The following is a 17,239-nucleotide window of genomic DNA, read 5'->3' on the forward strand; positions in this document are numbered from 1 at the left end:
GTTGTGTGAAACCATTTATTGGAAACCTTTTTAAATCACAATGGCAACAGAAACTAACCAAATGGCCCTGATCAAAAGTTTACATACCTTGGTGATTTTGGCCTGATAACGTGGACACAAGTTAACACAAACAGGTTTGAATGGCTACAAAAGGTAACCATCCTCACCAGTGATCTGTTTGTTTGTAATTGGTTTTTGGGCTCCTGACAGACCATTGCATCTTTCATCCAGCAGTGTTGCCATAGTAACTGAAAAGTTACTTTAGTAGTTACTTTAAACAGTTACATTTTATAGTTATTTTATACAGTTACTTCATTAGCAGCTGTGGACCGCTTGTCAGCAGCTGCTGAATGTAACTAATGAAGTAATGTAACTTGGTTGTTTTTAAGATGAGTACTCAAATGTAACTATAAAGTAACAAAAAGGTAACTAATAAAGTAATTTTTCAAAGTAACTGTGGCAACACTGTCATTTAGTGCTCCACTGACGTTTCTGGTTTCCGAGTCATAGGGAAAGCAAAAGAACAGTCAAAGAAAAGGTAAGTGAATTGTATAAAACAGGAAAGGGATATAAAAAGATATCCAAGGGACTGAGAATGCCAATCAGCAGTGTTCCAAGTCTAATTAAGAAGTGGAAAATTAGCGATTCTGTTGGAAAAAAATAAAAAATTCTGCAACACCTGCCATCAAAATTGTTTGGAATGCAAAGAAAAACCCACAAATGACTTCGGCTGAAATATAGGTCTCTCTGAAACAAAGTAGTGTGGCTGTTTCAAGATGCACAATAAGGAGGCACTTGAAGAAAAATGGGCTGCATGGACGAGTCGCCAGAACAAAGCCATTGTACTACGTAAATGCCACAAAGTGTCCCGCTTACAATACACCTAACAGCACAGAAAACAAAGTAATTTGGAGTGATGAGACTAAAATTGAACTTTGTGGCCACAACCATAAACGTAAGATTTGGAGAGGAGTCAACAAGGCCTATGATGAAATGTGCACCATTCCTACTGTAAAACATGGAGGTGGATCATTGATATTTTGGGAATGTTTGAGCTACAAAGGCAGGCACAGGAAACCTGGTCAAACTTGATGGCAGGATGAATGCAGTAGTATTTCTATACTTAATACCTTAGTATTTCTTCTATTTTTCTAGTTGCTTCATGCTGACAAAGTATACTGTATTTTTTGTCTTTCTGCCACCTGATTCTGTTTTTTTCTCTCTGTTTGAGGTGAGGCTCCATCCAGAGATGGGAGTGGGTGTCTTCTTCTGCAGGCCTCCTGTCCTGTGCATCAGCATTTACTCCCAAAATTTCCTTTATATTTGTATTGTCAATTGTATTGATAGCATGGCTCAAGCAGAGGGTCACCCCTTTGTGTCTGGTCTGCTTGGGGTTTCTTCCTCTAATCATCTGAGTGCCTGCTCTTGGGGTTGGTAAGGTCAGACCTTACTTGTGTGAAGTGCCTTGAAGCAACTTTGTTGTGATTTGGCTCAATATAAATGAAAACAGATTGAAAATGCAGCAAAATTTGCAATCACCAGCCCAGAAGCTACGCATGGGATGTACTTGGATGCTCCAGTTTGACAACGATCCAAAACCTGTTGACCTATCATGGGGTACAGCAGAATAAAGTGAAGGTTCTGGAGTGGCTATCTCAGTCTCCTGACCTCAATATCATTGAGCCACTCTGGGAAGATCTCAAATGTGCAGTTCATGCAAGACAGCCCAGGAATTTACAGGAACTGGAGGATTTTTGCCCAGAAGAATGGGCCGCTTTACCATCAGAGAAAATAAAAAGCCTCTTCCGAAATATTATGAACTGGGGTATATAAACTTTTGATCAGGGTCATTTGGGTAGTTACTGTTGCCATTATGATGTAAAAAGAGTAAACACAGTTGTTTGACAATAAATGGCTTCACCCAACCACTAACAATGAGTAACTAAAACGTTTTTCTCTAATATGAAGTCTTTTGGATCTCACCACTGTATTGGTCACATTACCTTTGAAATTATAGGTCAAGCTCAAGGTGTCATGACTGTTTACCTCAAACAGTTTGGAGACTGTATGGATTAAATATGGCAGAATGGTAAGCATAACTTAGGATTAAGTGGTTTAGCAGGTTTGAAGCCACTTTCATTCCATTTTCTTTCTATATCTGGTGCTGTGTCACGAGGACCATCCAAAGTAAAACTACATAGTGCAAATCAATATATTGACATCTATCTGCTGTGGTGACCCTGAGCAAAACAGGAGAATTTATAAGAAATTAGTTTAGTTTAGGATTCAAATACAAATGTGGGTGTTGCACTGTCGGCGTGTCGCGTCTGGTATGAATTTATTTTTATTGCCATATAATGTTCCTGTGTTTTCTTGACACATTATGGCGTTATATTGCTATATACTCCTGTCCAGTTGGTGGCGGTAGTTCGACAACCGCCAATAAGCTCCTGGAGAAATAGAAGAATAAAAAAATATTCACACGTTTCTGTTGCGGTACCAAAAAATGTTGGTGAGTTTAAAATTCTTCACATTGTCCTTATCTTTTTTCCTCCATATTAAATTCTATGTCGTTTAAATGTACGTTTGAAACAGTGGAATGTTAACGCAGCAGAACTGTTCCGCCTAACCTCGTTCAGAAAAGTCGCACTTTAACACTCGATGGATTATTTTTAACAAGGAAAAATAATCATAAAGAAACATAACGTGAGCCCTTTAAAACTTTGCGAGATGATACGATAAATTAGGCACACAGTTGATTCATTGGCCGAATTTATATGTAATTTTAATTTACTCTGTAACACGACTAAAACTGATACACCCAGCTCAGATATGTTTACAAAGTTCACATCTTTGTTTGTTGAGGAGACGAATTCTTATCCTTTTTGGTTGTACTTTTATTATAATGTTGTTGTGTTTCAGAATGATGTGTTAATAGTAAATTCCAAGAGAACTAAAACAGCACAGATGGAAATGTTAGCATAGCGCAGCAGCTCCAGTCCGCCAAACTCCATTCAAAAAAACTGCAATTTAATTCGGGCTTTTATAGGAAAAAAGATAACTGGGTAGCTTTAAAAGTGAGTAATTTCAGATGTCCTGCTTGTTTGGGCAAAACATATGTAGATTAAATAGTACATTTACTGTCTTTCTATTGTTATTTTTTCGTTTACTTTCCTCACATATGTGTTTAGCCTAAAGGTGCCCTGACACTTGCACGAGTTTGATGCACGCACTTGCACATACTGTGTCGTGCAGGAGAGTAAACTCATCTTTAACGGGTGTAGACTGAACGTGAGAGGGGCGTCGGCGTGTGGAATTGCGCAAAGAGAATTTTGAAATGTTCAAAAAAATCTTTCACACTTAAGTGTCGTGCAACGTGGGACAATCTGCTTGCCAACACTACGCGCAGCTCATCAAGTCGAGTAAAGAAGAAATGAACAGTAAAAGTGATTGCGTCACCGCACTGCATCAGAGTCGTCTGAACGATTGTAATGAGATGTTAAATCTGTCATAAACATACTTTTACAGCTGCACACAAGAAGGAAAGAACTTGCAACTGTTTTAACAAGCCATGACAATGTAAACATTAGAGGTGCACCGATCAGGATTTTTTAGGCTGATCACTGAAATTTTGATCTGCCGATACCGATCAAGGCCGATACCGATCAAGTACATATTTGGATCATGCTCAAAATAAGAATATAGGTCTAATGTGTAGGACTATTTTTGCATTAAAACGTAATGATGAAAACAAAAAACGTATTCAAATAAAGACACTAGAATAAACTGCCAACTTTTGTTTTATTACACTGACTTTGTTCTACCAGCAAGCTTTTTCTTTTTTCCATTTTTCATGTTGCTCAGGTTACAGCCTACAGAGAATACACTGAGAATGTAAAATACAGCCCTCATTCTATGGGGTTAAAATTGTCTCATTAATATTTGTAAATACACACAGGGTGATCTACAGATAATCATTGATTTGCAAATGTGTTCAGATATCCACAAATGCAAATTTCATATTTGTAACTTGTAAATTGGTCTTTGCAAATAATGTTGTATTTGCAAATATAAAACTTAATTTGTAAAAAAAAAAAAAAAAAAAAAATTACATTTGTAAAACTGGAAATTGTATTTGTGAATTGAGTTTCAGCATTTGTGGATCACCAATTACATGCATTCATTGCTTTCCTCTGTGACGTAATTTTGAGACATTCTTTTTGCGAAATCCACAGATCCACAAACAAATGCCTACTGATTCACAAATACACACTCACGCACACTGGATATCCACTAGATGGCAGTGTGGTTCCATTCATTACACAGCAGTCTATTTAGATCTCTCAGAGCCATTTGACTCATTTTGACTTCTGATATGAGCTGGACGGACATGGACTACATTAGATGATGGCGACTGCTCTCCTTGACCGTCCAGCTCATATCGGAAGTCAAAATGAGTTTACGTCACAGAGGAAAGCGTGTCATGACAGGACCAAGTGCTCCCTGCGCTACTGCCTGCACTGTTGTGATCGGTCCTTTTGATCGGTGCATTTTGCTGATCACCGATCAAGGCGTGATCGGCCGATAATGATCCATGCTCGATCGATCGGTGCACCTCTAGTAAACATGACAAATAATTACCTTTCAAGATGGCTCCAAATGCTTTCTCCAGCTCGCTCAGCGAGCGCACGCAAACGGCTCCGGCTGGAGCGGTCCTCTGTGATTCAGGAAGTGATTAGAGCCCTTTTCAGCAGCCAACTTGCAGAGAAAATGATTAATCCACTACGAAATAATTTTTTATATACGCAGTGTCCAGCGCACAGCCGGTGAAACAAAGCATGGCGTCCAGCTGGGAAAACAGCGGGTGGGATAGTCACAAGGACGTGTGTGCAAGTGCGTGCACCAAAGTCTTGCAAGTGTCAGGGGGCCTTAAGTGTATTCAGAGAAAACAGTTTTTGAAGGTTTGACAGGTTGTCAATATTGATTTGAGAGAGGTCATTGTTGAATTGTTTGTCTGTCATGTCTTTAGGAGGACTGATCATCCATCATGGCAGGCAGGCTGAGCTTCAGTAACATCACTGCCCTGGCTCCGATGGTCCGGGTGGGGACTCTGCCCATGAGACTGCTGGCTCTGGACTACGGCGCAGATGTGGTTTACTGTGAGGTGAGCTCAGCTGGCGTGAGGAAAAACTAAACATAATGTCCAAGTTGATGTGTCTTAGCAAAAATTTTGTGCTCATTATTCTAGGAGCTGATCGACATCAAAATGGCCCAGTGTCGAAGAGTGGAGAACAGTAAGAAATTGTCACTTCTTGTCAGTACACCCCCACTCCCTATACTTAAAAATGAATAAATCTACACAGGTCTGTATATTTTCTCTGTCCTTCAGGATTTAGCACAGACTTTTGATGCTTTTGGATTCCAAATAGAAAAATTTCCAGTGCAGTACTTTAGCATAGTTTCATGATGTTTTATTATTGTCTTCTGTTTCTTCTTAGTTTTCCGTCACATTTTCTACAACCCCAGTTCCACTGAAGTTGGGATGTTGTGTAAAATGTAAATAAAAACAGAATAAACAGTCCAGGTCATTTGTCGTATTTTGCACATTATAATGCGCTGCACATTTTCAATGGGCGACAGGTCTGGACTGTAGACAGGCCAGTCTAGTACCCGCACTCTTTTACTACGAAGCCACGTAGTAAAAGAGTGCAGAATGTGGCTCAGCAATGTCTTGCTGAAATAACCAGGGGCGTCCCTGAAAAAGACGTTGCTTAAATGGCAGCATGTGTTGCTCTAAATCCTGGATATACCTTTCAGCATTGATGGTGCCATCACAGATGTGTAAGTTGCCCATGCCATGGGCACGAACACACCCCCATAACATCACAGATGTGTAAGTTGCCCATGCCATGGGCACTGACACACCCCATACCATCACAGATGCTGGCTTTTGAACTTTGCGCTGGTAACAATTTGGATGGTGTTTTTCCTCTTTTGTCCAGAGGACACGATGTCTATGATTTCCAAAAACAATTTGAAATGTGGACTCATCAGACCACAGCACACTTTTCCACTTTGCGTCTGTCCATTTCAAATGAGCTCAGGCCCAGAGAAGGTGGCGGCGTTTCTGGATGTTGTTGATGTATAGCTTTCGCTTTGCATAGTAGCGTTTTAACTTGCACTTGTAGATGTAGCGACGAACTGTGTTATCTGACATTGGTTTTCTGAAGTGTTCCTTAGCCCACGCGGTAACATCCTTTACACAATTCTTCTTCTTTGTCTTTCGGCTGTTCCCGTTAGGGGTCGCCACAGCAGATCAATCGTTTCCATCTCACCCTGTCCTCTGTATCTTCCTCTGTCACACCAACCACCTGCATGTCCTCTCTCAGCACATCCATGAACCTCCTCTTTGGTCTCCCTCTTCTCCTCCTGCCTGGTGGCTCCATCCTCAGCATCCTTCTCCCTGTATACCCTGGGTCCCTCCTATGCACATGTCCAAACCATCTCAATTTCGCCTCTCTGACTTTGTCTCCAAACCGTCCCACCTGAGCTGTCCCTCTGATATGTTCTTTCCTAATCTTGTCCATTCTTGTCACTCCCAAAGAGAATCTCAACATCTTCAGCTCTGCCACCTCCAGCTCTGCCTCCTGTCTTTTTGTTAGTGCCACTGTCTCTAAACCATACAACATAGCTGGTCTCACTACTGTTTTGTAAACTTTCCCCTTCACTCTTGCTGATATTCTTCGGTCACAAATCACTCCTGCCACCTTTCTCCACCCACTCCACCCTGCCTGCACTCTCTTCTTCACCTCTCTACCACACTCTCCATTACTTTGAACAGTTGACCCCAAATATTTAAACTCATCTACTTTCACCACTTCTACTCCTTGTACCTGCACTATTCCACTGGGCTCCCTCTCATTCACACACATGTACTCAGTCTTGCTTCTACTGACTTTCATTCCCCTTCTCTCCAAAGCATATCTCCACTTCTCCAGACTAGACTCAACTTGCTCTCTACTCTCACTACAGATCACAATGTCATCTGCAAACATCATAGTCCATGAGGACTCCTGTCTGATCTCATCTGTCAACCTGTCCATCACCACTGCAAACAAGAAAGGACTCAGAGCTGATCCTTGGTGTAATCCCACCTCCACCTTGAATGAGTCTGTCATTCCGACTGCGCATCTCACCGCTGTCACACTATTCTTGTACATGTCCTACACTACCCTAACATACTTCTCTGCCACTCCAGACTTCCTCATACAATGCCACAACTCTTCTCTTGGCACCCTATCATAAGCTTTTTCTAAGTCCACAAACACACAATGTAACTCTTTCTGTCCTTCTCTGTACTTTTCCAACAGTATTCTCAGAGCAAACATTACATCTGTAGTGCACTTTCTCGGCATGAAACCATATTGCTGCTCACAGATCTTCACCTGTTTTCTAAGCCTAGCTTCTACTACTCTTTCCCATAACTTCATGCTGTGGCTGATCAGCTTTATGCCTCTGTAGTTACTGCAGCTCTGCACATCACCCTTGTTCTTGAAAATAGGAACCAGCACACTTCGTCTCCACTCCTCAGGCATCCTCTCACTTTCCAAGATTTTATTAAACAATCTGGTTAGAAACTCTACTGCCATCTCTCCTAGACATTTCCATGCCTCCACTGGAATGTCATCTGGACCAACTGCCTTTCCACTCTTCATCCTCTTCATAGCAGCCCTCACTTCTTCCTTGCTAATCTCTTTTACTTCCTGATTTACTCTCACCACATCATCCAGCCTTTTCTCTCGCTCATTTTCTTTATTCATCAACTCTTCAAAATATTCCCTCCACCTTCTCAGCACACACTCCTCACTTGTCAGCACATTACCATGTGCATCTTTTACCACCCTAACCTGCTGCACATCCTTTCCAGCTCTGTCCCTTTGTCTGGCCAATCGGTACAAGTCCTTTTCTCCTTCCTTACTATTCAACTTCTTGTACAGCTCGCAATATGCCTTTTCCTTTGCTTTTGCCACTTCTCTTCTCACCTTACGCCGCATCTCCTTGTACTCCTGTCTACTTTCTTCATCTCTCCGACTATCCCAAACTTTTTCGCCAACCTCTTTCTCCTTATGCTTTCCTGGACCTCTTCATTCCACCACCAAGTCTCCTTGTCTTCCTTCCACTGTCCAGATGTCATACCCAGTACTGCCCTAGCTGTCTCCCTCACCACATCTGCAATACTTTTCCAGTTGTCCAAAATTGCTTCCTCTCCAACTAGTGCTTCTCTCACCTGCTCGCTAAATTTCACACAACAGTCTTCCTCCTTCAGCTTCCACCATCTGATCCTTTGTTGAGCTCTCACTCTCTTCTTCTTCTTTACCTCTAAAGTCATCCTACAAACAACCATCCTATGCTGTCTAGTGACACTCTCTTCCTGCTACCACCTTACAGTCTGTGATTTCTTTTAGCTTGCATCTCCTATAAAGAATGTAGTCCACCTGTGTGCACCTTCCTCCACTCTTATATGTTACCCTGTGCTCCTCCCTTTTCTTAAAGTAGGTATTCACCACAGCCATTTCCATCCTTTTTGCAAAATCAACTACCATCTGTCCTTCCCCATTCCTATCCTTGATACCATATCTATCCATTACTTCCTCATTACCTCTGTTCCCTTCTCCAACATGCCCATTGAAGTCTGCTCCTATCACCACTCTTTCATGCTTGGGCACACTCTCCACCACCTCATCTAACACACTCCAGAAATCTTCTTTCTCCTTCATCTCACAACCTACCTGTGGGGCATATGCCCTGATGATATTCATCATCACCCCTTCAATTTCCAACTTAACACTCATCACCCTGTCAGACACTCGCTTAACCTCCAACACACTTTTAACATACTCTTCCTTTAAAATGACCCCAACACCATTTCTCTTCCTGTCCTCACCATGGTACAACAACTTGTACCTACCGCCGATGCTCCTGCTCTTACTTCCCTTCCACTTGGTCTCTTGCACACACAATATGTCTACCTTTCTCCTCTCCATCATATCAGCCAGCTCTCTCCCTTTACCAGTCATACTACCAACATTCAAAGTCCCCACTCTCATTTCCACCCTTCTAGTTTTCATTCAAAATCCCCACTCTCATTTCCACCCTTCTAGTTTTCTTCTTCTCCCGCTTTTCGTGGCAACGTTTTCCTCCTCTTCTTCGTCGTCTTCGCCCAGCAGTAGCCCAATTTCCACCGGCACCCTGTTGGGCAATAGCACCGGTGGCGGACGTTGTTATCCCGGGCCGCGACCGATCCGGTATGGGAATTCGATTCTGAGTCTGCATAGTTGGGTTGGCTTGTTTTACGCCGGATGCCCTTCCTGATGCAACCCTCCTCATTTATCCGGGCTTGGGACCGGCCCTCAGAATGTACTGGCTGCACACCCCATGTGGCTGAGTTAACATCCTTTACACAATGATGTCGGTTTTTAATGCAGTGCCGCCTGAGGCATCGAAGGTCACAGGCATTCAGTGTTGGTTTTCTGCCTTGCCTACTATGTGTATAAAGTTCTCCAGATTCTCTGAATATTCTGATTATATTATGGACTGTAGATGATGGAATCCCTAAATTCCTTGCAATTGAACATTGAGAAACATTGTTTTTAAACTGTTGGTTCTATTTTTTTCACGCAGTTTTTCACAAGTGGTGATCCTCGCCCCATCTTTGCTTGTGAACGACTGAGACTTTTGGGGATGCTCCTTTTATACCCAATCATGGCACTCACAATTAGTGTCCTCAGTTCTCAAACACTTATTGAGTGTTAGAAGGAAAGGTGATGTAACACTGGTAAACATACCACTGTCCCAGCTTTTTTTTGAAACGTGTTGCAGGCATCCATTTCAAAATGAGCAAATATTTGCACAAAAACAATAAAGTCTATCAGTTTGAACATTAAATATCTTGTCTTAGTGATGTATTCAATTGAATATAGGTTGAAGAGGATTTGCAAATCATTGTATTCTGTTTTTATTTACATTTTATACAACGTCCCAACTTCATTGGAATTGGGGTTGTATCGTATTAGTGTGCTGTCTTTCACTCTGTCTTCCGCTGTCTCATGCTGCTTTAGTCCTGTCATTGGTGATGCTTTTTTGCTGGGATTTTCCTTCATGTGGGGGCAGTTGGCTTTGTGATACCGTGTTAACATGACCGGGCATATGTAGTCCTTGTGTTCTTTTATGACAGTCACATATGATGAGTGTAATTTAATGTCAGAACCTTTGGTGGTACTGTACTGAAGTGGTCCTGAAACCCTCAGAAATAAAACAACGTTTTTACAGTTTTTCGGCCCATTCTGCCAGTTGGTCATAAAAATGTTTTGTGTTTTTTTTTTTTTTTTTTTTCTTCCCCTCAAAGAGTTATCAGCTTTTAATGCCTCTGTGTTTGTTAGATGTGCTGGAGACAGTGGATTTTGTTGCTCCTGATGATCGAGTGATATTCAGAACCTGTGAAAGGGAGAAGGACAGAGTTGTATTTCAGATGGTGAGAAAAATACACACAAATAGTTAAAGTAATGTGTTTTCTTTGCAGTTGTTACATTCATCAATGAGGTTACAGGGTCACAGGTGTTTGTTGATTTGTTTTGATTTGCAGATTTACTCAATGTTTAGTTAGATAGTCTTAAGTTGTGTATCACAAATTGTCTTTGTTGCAGTGACGTTGCAACAGGTCCAAGGTTACCACACAGTTTTGGAAATGTTCCAAAAATTGTTGAAAAAATGCGATTGTTAATGTCTGTCTACTGTTTGGAGTCACTAGGTGCTTTTTTTGGGGGGTTTTTTTTTTTTTTAGGTTGTAGGCAGATATCATGTATTATGAAGTTACAGCAAAAACTTTTCTATTTGCAGGGAACTGCAGACCCAGACAGAGCCCTGACAGTGGCCCAGCTTGTGTGAGTTTACACATTACACACTTTGATACATGAAAGACCATAACAGGGCCTGAACCAAGGTTTGCATTTGTATACATTTAGTCTGGTTAGTTTGGTTTCACATGCTGCGCTCAGACTAAAGAACCTTTTGTGAGGTAATTATGTCCTGACAACATCATCTGTGTGGTGACAATGATTGGCTTGTCAAGATGCTTGCATCTGACTATGGCTTGTTGTGAAATTGGTGTACAGTTCCGTTTGAACACACACAAAAAAAAGTTCAGTTTGAAGATACAAAACTTAATGAATGGATTCCTTGTGTTGTATCTGCATTTGCATGGTTCTCAGCAGGAAACTGATGGATTCCCTACTCCAGGTAGGGAATGAGGTCTTACCCCAAGTGAAGGAGTTCAAGTACCTTGCAGTCTTGCTCACAAGTGAGGGGACAATGGAGTGTGAGATTGGCCAGAGAATCGGTGCAATGTTGCATTCACTCTCCTGTACTGTTGTGATGAAAAGGGAGCTGAGCCAAAAGGCGAAGCTCTCGATCTACTGGTCACTCTAAGTTCCTACTCTCACCTATGGTCATGAGGGTTGGGTCATGACCAAAAGAACTAGATCGCGGGTACAAGCGCCCGAAATGGACTTCCTTAGGAGGGTGGCTGGTGTCTCCCTTAGAGATAGGGTGAGAAGTTCAGTCCTCCGTGGGGAGCTCGGAGTAGAGCCACTGCTCCTTCGCGTTGAAAGGAGCCAACTGAGGTGGTTTGGGATGCCCCTGGGCGCCTCCCTAAGGAGGTGTTCCAGGCATGTCCATCTGGGGGGAGACCCCGGGGAAGACCCAGGACTAGGACTGGCCTGGGAACACCTCGGGATCCCCCAGTCAGAGGTGGTCAATATGACCCGGGAAAGGGAAGTCTGGGGTCCCCTGCTAGAGCTGTTGCCCCACGGCCCAATCCTAGATAAGCGGTTGAAGATGAGTGAATGAATGGGTCCTGATGGCTTCTGAAGGTCACTGTTGTGTAAGATTTTTTTTTTTACCCCGTGCAACAGTTGGTGGATTTCACTGAAGCGTCACACACACTGGTAGCACACCATATGAAGATGTGCATTAAGGAATAGACTGATATGATGTCTTCAAGTGGAGATAATGAGACTTTTCTTAAAAAAAAGTCTCTCTCTCTCGGATCATATTCTCAGTTACAGCTATAAACAGACTTGTGTAGAGGAAAAAAATGTAGTATCACCCAAAAACATTGTGCCACCAATATATAAAATATAAATGCATCAACATGACAGAGCATCATTTTGTGAACTTGCTCACAGATTTCTTGTTTGGATTGTGTTACTTTGTTGTGTGTGTGTGGGTGTGTGCGTGCGCGCTAAATTAAGTTGTCTATCCGGTACAGGGAGAAGGATGTGGCAGCTATCGATGTGAACATGGGCTGTCCAAAGGAATACTCCACCAAGGCGAGTCTTGCAGTGACCAGCCTGCCGCTGCTTTCACCTCAACATTTGACTGACCTTTTTTTTCCTGTAGGGTGGAATGGGAGCTGCTCTTCTGTCACATCCTGACAAGATTGAGGCAGTTAGTACTAAACTTCTCTTTTATTTTTATTCCTTGAATTAGGATGCAAATAACTGCATTTCATGAGGTTACGATGACAGTAGTGAGGTAATCTGTTCAGACTGACTTCAGATCCAGCTGATATTGGAAGGGGACAGGAGCTGCAGCAGAAATTATTACTCAATTAAACAATTAGTCACTCGAGGGGAAAATATTTTGCTAATTACCATATTTTCTGGCATAAGCTAACAAGCCAAATAATATTATTGTATGAGGCACAGACAACTCAAAAATATACTGGTTCTTGTTGCCACTGAATAGGCTGAAATGTCTGTTGGATGTTTAACTGTCTTTATTCAAGAATGTATGAAGGTTATTTCCTCTCTTCATTAAGGAGTGTTGTCTTTAAGTTTGAAAGCATGATTTATTAATAACACTCGTTCTCTTAAGAACCAGCATATCTTCGTCATTCTGCTCCCATGTATGAACCATAGTACCTCTTTCAGATCACTATGCAGGAACAGCTTGTCATGCGTTTTAGGCATTGGCATTTTGTGGCCGTAGATGGTATTGCAATATTTTTTCATATGTCGCTTCGAAATCAAAGTCACAGGTCCAGTAAGACAAACAAACAAAAAGATTAATAGTTTGTAAAATACGGCAAATAATGTCCAAATTTAACTTGTTCCAGCATTTCAGATTTGAATGTTTTCCTCTTTTCAATTCAATTATTTCCTTTTCTCAGATTCTCAGGAAGCTCATCACAGGAATTTCCAAACCAGTGACATGTAAAATTCGAATTCTTCCTTCGGTAAGAACTACAAGAGGAACAGCTTCACCTGTAGGGCTATTTCAGTGGGTTATTGTTGCAATAACTGCATTTTATATGCTCTTGTAAATTATTTATTTGAATTGATTCACATAATTTATCAAGCAAACTCCCAATGTACACAGACTACCTTTGATTTAATTACTTCACTGTTTGACATTTGAGGCATATTGATCAGTTTGTTTAATCCATGGCAGAGCCCCCCCACTGACTTCTTACTTTATTGGTTTCAGCTGGAGGAAACTGTCAGTCTGGTCCAGAGAATCGAGAAGACTGGTGTTACTGCTGTTGCAGTCCACGGCAGGTGAGCTAATTCACTGACCTTACTAATTAAGGGACAAATTCAAAAAAGTGAAAGAAGAAATTGTTCTTGCATTATATTCCACATGCATGCTTAAATGTCTCTCTGTAACTACTGGCTTTACAGTCTTAACATTGGTTTAGAATTATTAAAGTTTTAAAAAGTTTTTGAACGATTTAATTAAAGAATAACAGAAACTGAACACTGAATCAACCCCCCCCCCCCCCAAAAAATCCAAATCTCATATTTTGGTATGACCAAAGCTTGTCAGTAGATTATGTTAAATTGCTTGGTGATACTGGCGTTGCAACGCGCGTGTTCCTTTAATGTCATTCTTTAGTATACTCGCTTTATGATACCATGAAAAGTCAGTCTGATAGCTATCTGCTATTACTTGGGGAGTTCTGTGCTCTTTGTTTGCACAAAGTGTAAATGCGTTGCTATTTCAAAGAACATTGGATTTTAAAAAGGAATAGACTGCACCATCTTTGCTTTGTTATGACTACATGTGGCAAAACGCATCGTATGTCATAGAATCCAATGGACGTTGACCTCGTTTGTCCTTCCTGTGTCGTTGAAGCATTCAAAATAGTCAAAGCTATTGCAAAGCTATTGTTCTTAAAACTGTTTCTGGTGCCAGCAGTAAGTTCCACCATATTTTACCAAAAAAAAAGGGTAGGGGACAACTTTCAATTTTGACCCCAATACAAGCTCTTTTGTTTTTTTTTTTAGCAGATAACTCCATAATTGTCAACTGTAGATAGTACAATCTATAACTTTCTGAAATCTGTCAGACAGATAATATGGTATATGTTTCAACATGATTGGAGCATTTTTAAATTTTGAACCCTGTGTAATCTTTAATTGGTCCCTATAGCTATGACTCAAGGAAGACTATCGTGCATTTTTGTTTAGGCTGTTATTCTGAAGATGGATTATGTAATTTTGGTCCCTTTGGTGATGCATTCTGAATGAATGAATGAATGGCAATCATTCATTCATTTTCTGATGCTTATCCACATCGCAGAGGCAGTATACTAAACAGCTTATCCCTCATTTCCCTATCCCCGGCCCTGTCCTCTAACTCTTCCTGTGGGATCCTGAGGTGTTCTCAAACCATCTGGGAAGTACAATCCCTCCAGCATGTCCTGGGTCTTCCCCTGGGTCTTATTTTTTTTATTTATTTATTTATTTTTCTGAAAATTTTCTCAAGCATTGGGCTTGAGACCAGATCCTCAGTTCAGATCCCAGTCTGACTGGAAAATCACGAAGGGCCCTTGTAGTACAGCAGATAACTGTAAGAATCGTTTATCCAATCCAGTCCAATCCAATCCATTTTATTTATAAAGCACATTTAAACAGACTTGTCTCCAAAGTGTTGCACAGCAAAAGCACAGACACACAAAATAGTAATAATAACAATAATAACAATAAAATAGATAGATAAAATAATACATAAATAAATAAAACCATGATAAAACAATAAATTTCAATAAAATAAAAATAAAATAAGACACAACTCACGTGGTGTTAAAAGCCAAAGAATAAAAGTGGGCCTTAAGACGGGACTTAAAACACTCCACAGTGGGAGCAGATCGGACGTGTAGGGGCAGAGCGTTCCAGAGTCTGGGACCGACCACTGAGAAGGCTCTGTCCTCTCGAGTTTTAAGTCTCGTCCTAGGCACCATGAGCTGGGACTGGCCCTCGGACCTCAGAGCTCGTGCTGGAGTGTAAACCTGGAGGCAGTTGATGATATATTGCGGGGCCAGTCCATTCAGAGCTTTAAAAACAAACAAAAGTATCTTAAAATCAATTCTGAAACGTACAGAGAGCCAGTGCAGAGAAGCCAAAATTGGGGTAATGTGCTCACGCTTTCTGGCCCCTGTTAAAAGTCGAGCCGCTGAATTCTGGACTAACTGCAGTCGGGAAAGTGCGTTATGGCTAATTCCGGAATAAAGTGCATTGCAGTAGTCTAAACGAGAAGAAATAAAAGCGTGCATGACTTGGATAAAAGGTTTCACTTTTGATAAAAGACGAAGGTGAAAAAAACTTGATTTTAAAACTGCGTTAAAACCGCGTTTAAATCTGGTTACAAGTGGCAAAATTTGACTGTGTATACCTTTTGGTACATATTGTAGAAAAATAACTTTATCCATTTGAATTTTCAATAGGGGGCCAAGTAGGGGTCAATTGAAGAATTGCACAGGGTCAAACTTAAAAAAAACGTTCCAATCATATTGAAAGTGATACCACATTATGTATCTGATGACAGTGATTCCAAAAAGGTATAGTTTGGGCTATCTATAACTGAATGTTCTGTTATGGGGTAAAAACAGCAAGAATGGTGACAAAGGTCAGTTTCAGTTTGTACAGGGGTCAAAAGTTAAACTTGCTTCAGTTTTTTTAAAACCTGGTGCAAATTATTGGTTGAACTAATACGATTAATAAATGGAATAGTTCTGACTGTATTGAATGTTTGGTATCCAATGTAAAGGTCAAACAATGTTGATGTCCAAGCATGGCGACCTTTATCGCCATACTTGCTGTTTTTACCCCATAACTCCAGAACATTCAGTCACAAATAGTCCAAACTATACCTTTTTGGAATCTTTGTGATCAGACACATAATGTGGTATAGCTTTCAATATGATTGGAACATTTTTTTTGACCCCTATGCAGTTCTTCAGCTGACCCCCACTTGGCCCCCTATTGAAAATTCAAATGGCTAACGTTATTTTTCTAAAATATGTACCAAAAGGTATACATGGTCAAACTTTGGTGCTTGTAACCAGATTTTAAGGATTCCTCTGCAAATATTCTGTTATCTGCTGCACTATTGGGCAAGGTCCTTAATCCCCTAGTTGCTCCTGGTGTGTAGGGGGCGCCTTGTATGGCAGCAGCCTGACATCGGGGTGAATGTGAGGCATTGATGTGTAAACCTCTTTGAGCATCTGATGCAGATGGAAAAGAACTATATTAGTGCACTTCATTTACCATTTAACTTTGGAGAGATATTGTTGCTATTTAACCTGACTGCTTTATTTTGGCGGCTGTGTGAATGTGTTTTTTCAGGTTTAAGGAGGAACGTCCCAGGCATCCTGTCCACTGCGGTTACATTCAGGCCATCGCTCAGGCCGTTTCCATCCCTGTCATCGCCAAGTAAGCCTCAGTGTCTGCTGCACTGTACATTCTAAGCGCTGATTTAGCGCCTTTAGTAATGTGATTAGGTAAAAAATGTGTAAAACAGTTCACTGTGCAGTCAGTGTAGGTTTGGAATTGTTTTTTTTTTTTTTTAATGTGTGAGGACACAATTTTTGAGGTGTGACTCAAGTTTGCAAAATGCAGTGGTGGGCACAGTTCCTCTAATCCGCTAACTGCTAATTAGCGAAGCTAAATTTTTTTTGTTAGTAGATTAGATTTTCAGCTAACTTCAAAAACCATCAGTGGACCAATTAGCTTCCGCTAAATTTAGTTCTGCTAATTTAGACCGCTAATGTTTTTTACATAGTTGGTAATGGTGACAAAAATTTAGAAACCCTAAAATCATACATGTTGGCTCCTGTCTGCTACGTATTTTGCAGCAGTCAGGCAGCTGAGAGGAGCTGAGCTCAACTCTACCCCAGCAG

General features: G+C 41.0%; 1 protein-coding gene across 1 annotated transcript in view; it reads left to right on the forward strand.

Annotated features, from left to right (window-relative positions):
* The first annotated feature begins 2,448 nt into the window (after positions 1–2,448).
* The window catches only part of dus2 (dihydrouridine synthase 2), a 42,405-nt gene continuing 27,614 nt past the window's right edge, over positions 2,449–17,239 (forward strand). The window contains exons 1-10 of the mRNA XM_034177125.1: positions 2,449–2,512; positions 5,030–5,164; positions 5,249–5,294; positions 10,440–10,531; positions 10,897–10,940; positions 12,326–12,386; positions 12,457–12,504; positions 13,229–13,294; positions 13,546–13,616; positions 16,686–16,772. Coding sequence (XP_034033016.1) covers positions 5,048–5,164; positions 5,249–5,294; positions 10,440–10,531; positions 10,897–10,940; positions 12,326–12,386; positions 12,457–12,504; positions 13,229–13,294; positions 13,546–13,616; positions 16,686–16,772 — 632 coding nt within the window. The 5' untranslated portion in view covers positions 2,449–2,512; positions 5,030–5,047. The remainder of the gene's footprint in view (positions 2,513–5,029; positions 5,165–5,248; positions 5,295–10,439; positions 10,532–10,896; positions 10,941–12,325; positions 12,387–12,456; positions 12,505–13,228; positions 13,295–13,545; positions 13,617–16,685; positions 16,773–17,239) is intronic.

The sequence above is a fragment of the Thalassophryne amazonica genome, chromosome 8, assembly GCF_902500255.1.
Source record: "Thalassophryne amazonica chromosome 8, fThaAma1.1, whole genome shotgun sequence".
Classification (NCBI taxonomy): Eukaryota; Metazoa; Chordata; class Actinopteri; order Batrachoidiformes; family Batrachoididae; genus Thalassophryne; species Thalassophryne amazonica.